Below are 9753 nucleotides of genomic sequence, written 5' to 3'. Positions count from 1 at the left end.
TTGTCCACCTGTTGTCCTGGAGACTCGATTGCCACTGAGACCACCCCTCTACTGTGTACGATGTGTGTGTGTGTGTGTGTGTGTGTATGTGTGTGTGTGTGTGTGTGTGTCGGAGGTCAGAACAGAAGCTAAAATAACAGATAATCCCACAGAACACAGGTCAGGCCATTACACCATTAACAACAAACGTTAAGTAACTTAACAGAACTCATATATATATATGTATATGCATTATACACTAACATAACATAACATACTGCCCCATGACATCCTACACACATAACTTCAGTGATTTAATACAGCACACCAGAGCTGTTACAGGCAGCTGTTAAAGGCCCCGATGCCTCTTCAGCAAACTGACATTGCCGATTTACAGTATTTGCAGATGCCGTGCTGCTCCACATGTGTTCATAATACAAAGTGGAGTTAACTAGCCAACGTGTGGTGTGAAATTATGCTCAGTTGAAGAACAAGCACTTTGAAATCAATCAAATAGTCATGGTTAATTCTCTTGGATAAAAGTAAGACAGCTGTCGTTAGACAACATTTAAGAGTCTACAGCTAGAGTAGCAGTTCCGTGAAGCTGTAATTGGCATTGAGCTTAAAGGGATGAGGTGCTTATGATAGACAGTGTTATGGTGTTCAACACAAACCAAGTTGGCAGAAGCAAGCAGGAGTTCCGGCACGGAGGCTAAGCAATGTACTTTGGTGTTTTAAAGGGCTAGTTTGGATTTACCAAAGTCGCACAACAACACAAGCAAACTAGTCTCGCATTGCCAGACCTTCCTGCACAGTGCTGCGGAGGAGATATCTGGCTAGTTCACACAGCATACAGGGATGAGAAACAAAATGTGTTCTGGTTTATTGGCATTTCTATAAACCAATCACAATTGTCATGAGTGGCGCTAAGAGCTGGACGGAACAACGGCGTCGCTGCAAAATAGCCTCGGGAAGGAGCTTGTTTTGGTGGAACATGTACCTTCAAAAGTTGTTTTAGTCGTGCAACAGAAAACTCAGATTGGACACATAGTCTAGCTAGCCGTCTGGATTTACCCTGCAGAGATCTGAGGAGCAGTTAACCGTAGTCCTCGTAAATCGGCCGGAGTTTAGAATCTCAACACACGGTCATCCAACCGAAAAGAGCGTGATCCAGCGCAATTTCCGGCAGCAACGGAGCAATCACGGAATTGGACCATAATAAGCTAACCGATCATCAGTATAAGACATAAATTGGGACTTCTGTGACTGTGGTTTCACAGCTCAGCCTCAGTGCTTGTTCTGGGGATTTAGTCGCTTCAGTTTATTTCAGATCATCAAAAGTCATAAAACAATAAAAACGTATTTTTGGTCTGGCGTTGTCAGACTGATTTGCAAATGCATAATCTTGCAAATTCATCTGGCTCCCAGGCTATGATATTCCCTCACCCTCCAGCAGATGACAACCGCTCATCAAACACCTGACCTGATTTCCTGCCTACACACCTCAGGTAATCAGGCTAATCAGCTTCCCCAGTAGCCTATGTCTACCTGAGGGCCCCTCAGGTCCCTGTAAGATTGTCTAATGTGTGTGTTGCCTCAGCATCCAGCCGTTCTGCTTGCTATCTTTCCGGACACTTTTCCCTGCCTACAGCCTCTTGCCATGTGCTTTGTTAGCCTGTTTTTTTTTTTTACAAACAAACTAAAAGGCTTGCCTCTGAATCGAGCACTTGAGTGCACACTGAGGCTTTGGAACAATATCCAATCATGGTAACTGAAGCATGATTGATGCTTTTACAAGTCTCATAAGACTCAAAGGTTGGAAGAAAGAAAGATTTCAACAATTCTAACTGTTGTTGTAGTGGTGAATGAGCCTTTCATCACAAAGCTGCGTTTAATGTTTTCCTGTTTCCTTACCATAAGCAACATCTGTCAAGTGTTTTAGATGCCTAACCCCAACCACAGTTTAATTTCCATAAATACAACCCTTCCCTAACCCTCAAAAAGGCAACTCGTCATTGAATGTAACCCACGGTTTTGTTCTGTTGTTCAATATTGTCGTTGTTGTCTGGTGATAGAAAAACGTCTACAAAAAACCCACGGGAGCATTTCATAAATTAGCGCCCATATCTGTGTCAGGAAATACGACCCACAGGAGCATTTTCATTGTAACATTTATTCATATGTTAAGAGATTATTTGCCATAATTGCAGCATGGCTCTGTAAATGGCAATGTTGGTTTGTTGGCCAACAACTATGGGATAGATTGCCATTGAGATTTGTACAGATGTTCATGATCTCAAGAGATATTTTTACATAACATCGTAGTTGCAATTCCCCATGCCACCTTTTTTGGTTATAACTAAATACTTGCAAATCTAGTGCAAATTTTAGCATGCTAACAGGCTAAATTAAGATGACCAAGCTAGTAAATATTACCTGCTAAAAATCCGAATGTTAGCATTTTCAGCATGTCAATTTGAGTATTACAAGATGGTGCATTACAAACTGCACCAGTGGTGTAAAACTGTACACACCGTCTGTCTCCTAAACGTGCGTGGCCTCATTTGAAAATGTCAAGAATGTCATGTGGATGGATGAAAAGTTATATTTACATACATTATTCACATTTTCTTTTGCTAACAATAAAAATTGACGCTAGTCTACGAAAAAGGCGTGCGCATGAAGAAATCCACGTGACACAGATACAGGAAATTCCTTTAAATTAGGGTGAGTCGCTTCTGCTACGTTTCTCGGGCTGTGCCCTATGAGTTGCCACACCCTCACAGAGCTACTAGCATGGCTGCAGACTTTTAGTTAAATAAGCAGACAGGGATGCAAATGCAGAACTCTCAAATTATCATAAAACATCCAAAAAGCATCAACCTATTGCTAGAGCACCTGTTGCAATGGGGCCTCAATGTTGCATGCTATGGATTACAATGTTGTGTTCTGTTATGCTATGCTAAGGACCTCTGCATACATCCTCCTACACAACTTCTGCCTGTTGAACTTTCACTCTGGTCATCCCTCCACCTCAGTCCCGTCCTCTGCGTCCAACTGGGGGGGCGGTCGGCTGCAGGAATGCGCGGCGAGAGCTGGGCCCGTCCCAACCGTCCCAAATGACTGCACACACAAAAAAGGATTTAACTCTTTGTTACAATTGTCCCCTCACACTCTGGCCTGCAAGGAAAAAACAGCACAAGACTCCCTAAACCAACCCCCCTCCCTCCCCTTGCCACCCTCAACCCTGACCCACCCCCTCATTGTACACACCCCCCCCTCCTCTCCTGCCCCTACCTTTCTCCTGACCCCGGCCGCGTGCATAAAGGACCCATCAGAAGTATCGCTGGCCACATTTACAAGTGAAAGAGGCCCAATAATGGAGTGGTTAGGGAGAAGAATGAGGAGACAGAGGGGCACTCACAGATGTGGAGGTAGGAGGGGAAACGGGGGAGGAAGGAGCAGTCTCCCATTGTTACCCCCCACCCCCAATGAAGAGGAGGAAGAAGGGAGGGCTGGGAAGGGGTGAGGAGGTAGGAGGTAAAAGTGGCTTTTTACACCCGATTTGTGATTGGGGAGCAGAGGGGAGTAAAGAGGGGGAAAGAGAGGGGAGGAAAAGAGAGATGAAAGAGTGGGGAGAAGTTAAAGTACTGGAGAAGAAGAAGAAGAAGAATGTGAAAGGAAAGAAGAAAATAAAGTGGACAATCTTCCCTCAACTGTCCCTATGTCTCTCTATTTCCAACTATCCTCTCTCTCTCTCTCTCTCTCTCTCTCTCTCTCTCCAATATAAGAGGCTGCTCCAGCTGTTCTGCAGGGAGCGTGTGAAAACAAGCTCAGAGGTCATAAGAGGTGTGTGTGTTTGTGTGTGTGTGTGAGTGCAGTGGTCATCCCGGCATTATTATGTATGTATGTATGTGTGTGTATGTGTGTCTCTCATTGTCCAGGAGGAAGGAGATTGCGATACAGCAGCTGGGGTGAAGAGGCCTCTAAGCTGACCTTCGAACCCCTCCTCTTCCTCACAGCGCCTGTGATTTGCGTTGCGAGGGTGGGGGTAAATAAAGACATCACGGCAGGATCACGCAAAGATGTGGCATATATAGGAGGCGACGGGTGCCGTCAGAGGACTGGAAGATGTTTCCGAAATGTTGGTGGGTCGTTACCTCCAGCACGCAGCGAGTCAACATTTGGACGTCGACAAAGAAGAAGAGTTGGCTATGGAAACAGAATCATAGTTGTTGGTAATTTAACAGGTTTTGTTGATGTTTAGGTACGGACTTTAACTTTAAGGGACCAAACCAATGTGTTTTGGAGGGGAGCAAAGAGGTGGCAGAAAATGATGAGAGAGAAAGAGATGATGGGCAACACAGATCTCTGGAAGGGCCCAACCTTGGATGTTTGTCTTACATCTCTAGGCCATCAGTGTTTCTGCATCACTAACCTTTCTACTACAAATCCAGTAAGATTTGGAGATTGGGGGGGGGCAGTAGCTCATTCCGTGGGGAGTTGGGTTGGAAACTGGAAGGTCACTGGTTCATATCCCCATTCAGCCTCAAAGTACGGAGTGTGGACTGGTAGCTGGCGAGATGCCAGTTCACCTCCTGGCCACTACCAAGGTGCTCTTGAGCAAGGAACTGAACCCCCTCAACTGCTCAGGTAGTGGGCTACACAGCCTGTGTGTATTGTGTAATAAAAACATTCTTAAAGAGTAGGAATTAAAGATGTACTCCAATTACTGGCTTTTTTTCCAGATCTTCATCAGCAGACTTTAACAACACTTTTGAAAGGAATAGGGAGCAATAAAAGTAACAAGTATCATCTCTTGTTCTGTAGTATCTGCAGACCGTTTCCCCATCTGCCAGTGTATTATATAACTGGACCGGACCAGCACACTAACTAATCTTATGGATCAGGGGGAATGCAAAAAGTGTTACAAAGACAACCAATTTTTTGTTGAGAAGATTCCACCGTGACCACCGTACGTTTATGAAAATCAATTTCTAGACATGTACAGCCTGCAAAAAAATAAAAAATAAAAATAAACAAAAAACACTTTGATAGTTTCAGAAACTGTTTAGCAGTTTCTCCAGGTTTCATCACAGCAGGTGGCCAAATCTCTTCCTGTTCCTAACCACTGACATTTCTCTCCCTGGTTGTATCTTTCTGCAGCAATCGGACCTTTGAAGACCATTAACTCAAGTACTCTACTTGCGTACAGATCTGGGACACTTGTACTTTACTTGATTATTGTCATTTGATGTACCTTCTACTCCACTACATCTCAGAGGTTGACTTGTTACCCCACTTCATTTGGCTGACAGTTTATTTTTCAGATGACATTTCATCCCCTTCTAGTCCAGTGAAAACCATCATCTCCGGACGTGTTCATGATGAGGATGATAAACTGAAGGATGAAGTCTTCCTTCATGTTTTCTCCTACTTCTTAAGCTAAAAAAAAGTCTGTAAAACGCCTCTTGAATCAGCTGGAAAATAGGAAAATGAAATATGAAGCACAGCTGTAGATGAAACCACCCATCTGTAAAGGACTATTAACTTAAAGTGGAGTACTTTCAGTGTGATGTTAGTACTTTAACTTCAGTAAATGAACTTCTTCCAACACTGCATGACTATATACTTAGGTATCTTGCACAGAACAACGTATCACCATCAGCATGTCCAAAAACACACAGGAAAAGACTTCATTTTTCAGAACCATCTTTATTCTGTGCAAACCACCTGAATGTCCTCACAACCCACACTGTTCCCGCAAGCCAAGGGGACTTCAAGTTGTGAAACACACACACACACACAAAAAGAACACGACGGACCTCTGACACCTGTTCATTTCCGATGGAGAAACTATTAATTTCCTGCTGAAGGAGATAGTGGAGCTACGTCTGCGTTAGAGAGGCCACATCTCCTCTGCTTCCTGTTCAGAGCTGACCAACAGCTGCTCCACTCATTCCCCGTCAGTGACAGGTGGAGGAAAAACAACATGTATCAATACTACACCATTTTTTCATACATCAATGTCACTTTTAGGTCCTGATGAAATACCAAAAATCAGGTTGATGGAAAAGCTGTGTTTTGATACATTCCACCACTGGATTTGGCAATGCAGGTTTTAAAGTCTTCTCAAAGGGCTTCACAAATGTTTTAGAGGTGGATGACATATGGAGAAATTCTGTTTTTATAGAGAAAGAATAAATAAAACATATGAATAGGATTACTTTAAAATGTGATTTAAAATGATCATTTCAATGAATAAAATACAGAGAAAATGTGTTCATCCAACAATCAATCAATACCACAGCTGTTTTAGAGTGTCGACAGAAATGTTGTGTATTCAATGGGAATTGTTTTTTAATGTCTGAAAGAGAACAGAGCAATTGTTTCATTGTGCATTAAAAGGCATTTATTGTTTTTATTACACTGAAGTACAAGAAGTTGTATTTGGCTTCAGTCACCAACATCCAGGCACTTCAGTGGCTGACACAGGAAACTTAGTGGTCATGTAACAATAGAAGATGCCAGAATTGACACAAACAACCCAACAAATGATGTCTGCTTCTGGCTGTGATCGTTGTGGCTTAAAAGGGGAGATCACCTAGTTTATTGGCAGGGTAAGTCTGATTACAACGCCAAATACTCTCCCTGCCCGGCCATACCAAAAACAACTGAAATATACATGGAGTCTGGTGGGAGTTTACAGGCTGTCTTGTCTGTGTACAGCACAGGTTCAACAACATTCAAGTCCCTGCAATTATTTACTTAAAAAACAGAATATAAAAAGAGAGCAAATTGCATCTTTAAACTGATAAATCTTCTGTGGACCACTTTACAACAGTAAATACGTAATCTTCTTCATGTAATGCACTTATCAATTAAGCATGATTTTCATGGCATTGGAATTGTCTTGCCTTGCTACCGAAGGTCTTCACACAGCCATCATGTAATTCAAACAAACCATTACAATGATTTTAAAAATTGAATCATGGCAATATTTCAGAATTAAAGTATGCATTTTGGCAGATACACACTGACTTCTCATCACCCACTATGCCTTCACAAAGGCAGAGTGAGACTCTAATAATAATACATCGGGTTCATTTCATCCTCCAAAGAAGTAAAGTGCACATTGAATGTGTATTTGAACACACAGGCATAACTTTCCAATACATTTGACAGTAAAGAAACAAAACATAACTTAAACATAATTTTCTTGACAGAACTCAACTGAATTAAAATGCACTGATCTGCAGGTGAACTCTGCTTCACCTCTTCCACTCTCGGCAAAGTTAAGTATTTACTGCCCTCTGATGGCTAAACGCATGATGTGCTCTAAAACCGTGACATCACCCACGCTGGACAGCAGCAAAGAAACAAAACTAGCTTCAAGTAAAATCCATTTTCTTTCTACATTTTTTTTAATAGACATGTCAGTATCTTGAGTCCCAATACAGCCTTCCAGAGGATAAATACTAATGGACTTTGTACATGTTAAATACATAATGTCTATTGTTTGATACAACACGTTGGATGCTGATGATTTAGAGGAAACCTAAACATTGCTGAGTGAAGTCATAAGTTACATTTAATGAGGAAGCTGATCGTTTAGTGATAATTAGGTTCTAATCAAGGACTTATTGGTAGCAAAAGTTGTAATCATTGTATTTTGCTTTATTATATTAACTATTGGATTTGGTTGAGAACCAATGCTGTTATGAGCCAAAACATTGGCTCGAAATCTCTTCCCTTAAATCTCTGGCAATATTACTTACATTTCTCAATATCACATGGCATTACATAATAACTTAAAGCTAAATGAAAACTTGTATTTGTGATTCTTTTTTTTTTTTTACACTTTCACACAAGTTAAGTAAGTTCATGTGCTCACTTTCCAACTCTTTAAATAAAGCCAAATGGGTATCCCAATCCAGCTAATATTCCCATTTTCAAGTTCATGAAAAGTCAACATTTCAGAAATACAAGGTTGAGATTTCATCTCCCTGTTTAATTGCTGCATGCAGGATATCGCATTGTACCTGTAACTTTAGAGTTCAGAAATTAACTGAAGAGTTGGGTTTGAGGTAGAGCGTGGCATGACTCCTGGTCTAGACACTGACTAATGTTCAGAGAATAACCTCTTGTGTGCATACCGAGGATGCCGTCAGAGAACCTCTGCACTGACAGCACAAAGCTGCGCTGAATTTGGGAAGCTGAGAGTTCAATTCCTCTTGATTCCAAGTGCAGGGGGCGTCCTTGATGCTGCTCTTAACTCCATGTGGGAGAAACAGACTCAGAGATCTGTTTCTCTTCACTGACTCACCGCAGAAGGAGTTTCCCTTTTAGTCCTTACAAAAAAAAAAATCAACAGTTCACTCGGCTCACAGGAAGAGGTTGATTTTGGCGGAGACGGCCTTGCAGCCGGTGCTGGAGAAGTATTGTCCCTGAACGGGAGTGTAGGTCATGTCGCCCCCTACTGCCTCCACCACGTCACTGCGGTCGCAGCTGCCCCGCTGGCAGAGCTGCGAGCGGACGCAGCGCTCCACGTGGCGTCGGCTCAGCGGCAGGAATGGAACGTAGCGCGTGATGAGCTTCTGCTGGATGATGCTGGACTGGAAGAAGCCGCCTGAAGAGAGAAATTCACTTTAGTTTCCTTCCTCGTCTGACAGTAATGTCACGTGTAACAGTGACTGGGAAAATAAGGTTGATCGATCAACTGAACAAAGATGAGCAGCCGTTTAATCTCAGCGTGTCCAACATTCAACTCAATTCATCTCCAAAAGATTGTTGAATTATGTGTCGTGTATTTCATCAAAACCCGAAGATAATCAGTGAATGTCAGATGAGACAAAGAAAAGCAGCAACTTTCTTCATAATTCGGATTAATTAGTGGCTCTATATAAGGAATTTGAAACATTACATGTAAATACCAGAGTTCTTACAATACTCTCTGAATAATCCCGGCACAGTTATTAATTGGACCTTATTTGTTTTTTCTCTAATAAATATAATATTGTGAATGTGCTGAACATAAATACCCAATTTCTTTTGAATAGCTTTGCGTGCACTGTGTTGCACAGAGTAGGATGTACATGTGACTGCACACAAAATCATAAGCCCAATTAAACCACAAGAATTTGTGGCAGTGAAAAAAAGCAATCAAAGATCTTTTTTAAAAATTGGCAGGAAGAACAGCTGGTGAAGTGCTGAGCACTTATCGCTGAATATTTTCAAGAGAAATTACAAAAGACATTCACTTGTTGTGCTGTTGTAAACCGCCCGTGCGATGGCTTCCTGCAACTCGGCCAACCTGATCTCCTCCCTGTCCCGTCCGGCCTGCCGGCTCTCCAGAGCCAATTTATTAATCACCTCCTCTCCTGTGGTGCTGCAGGGAACACAAACAAAATGCATTCAGAGTCCAATGCTAACATTTTCTATTTGAAAGTTTTGTTGAGTTTGAACCCAGGTATATTCACTTATGATAAAACGATAAAATGATCACACATGGAAACAATCGTTTCACATGGAGGCAGGGCTGTGGTACTTGAGTCCGGATTCGAGTACGCTTTTCTGTTGTCTTGGACTCCTTGGTATTTGGCCTTGGACTTGTCTCAGACTCGGGCATTGGCCTCGCCAAATATTCTACTTGGTATCGACGAGTCCAGCACTATATGCTTTTGTACTAAAGTTAATCAATGAAGCGTACTTGTTCAGAAAACCGATATTAGTGGAATTCAAAATCCATCGAGACCGGTCTCCTGGTATCTGCCT

The 9753-nt window shown here is 42.2% G+C and overlaps 1 protein-coding gene across 1 annotated transcript in view; it reads right to left on the bottom strand.

Annotated features, from left to right (window-relative positions):
• Positions 1–7397: 7397 nt before the first annotated feature.
• tor2a (torsin family 2, member A) overlaps positions 7398–9753 on the bottom strand; it is a 5811-nt gene continuing 3455 nt past the window's right edge. The window contains exons 4-5 of the mRNA XM_034871216.1: positions 9240–9367; positions 7398–8608 (exon numbers count right to left, since the gene is read on the bottom strand). Of these exons, the coding sequence (XP_034727107.1) occupies positions 8364–8608; positions 9240–9367 (373 nt within the window). The 3' untranslated portion in view covers positions 7398–8363. The remainder of the gene's footprint in view (positions 8609–9239; positions 9368–9753) is intronic.

The sequence above is a fragment of the Etheostoma cragini genome, chromosome 5 (assembly GCF_013103735.1).
Source record: "Etheostoma cragini isolate CJK2018 chromosome 5, CSU_Ecrag_1.0, whole genome shotgun sequence".
NCBI lineage: Eukaryota > Metazoa > Chordata > Actinopteri > Perciformes > Percidae > Etheostoma > Etheostoma cragini.
This window is presented reverse-complemented; position numbering and strand designations above follow the sequence as displayed.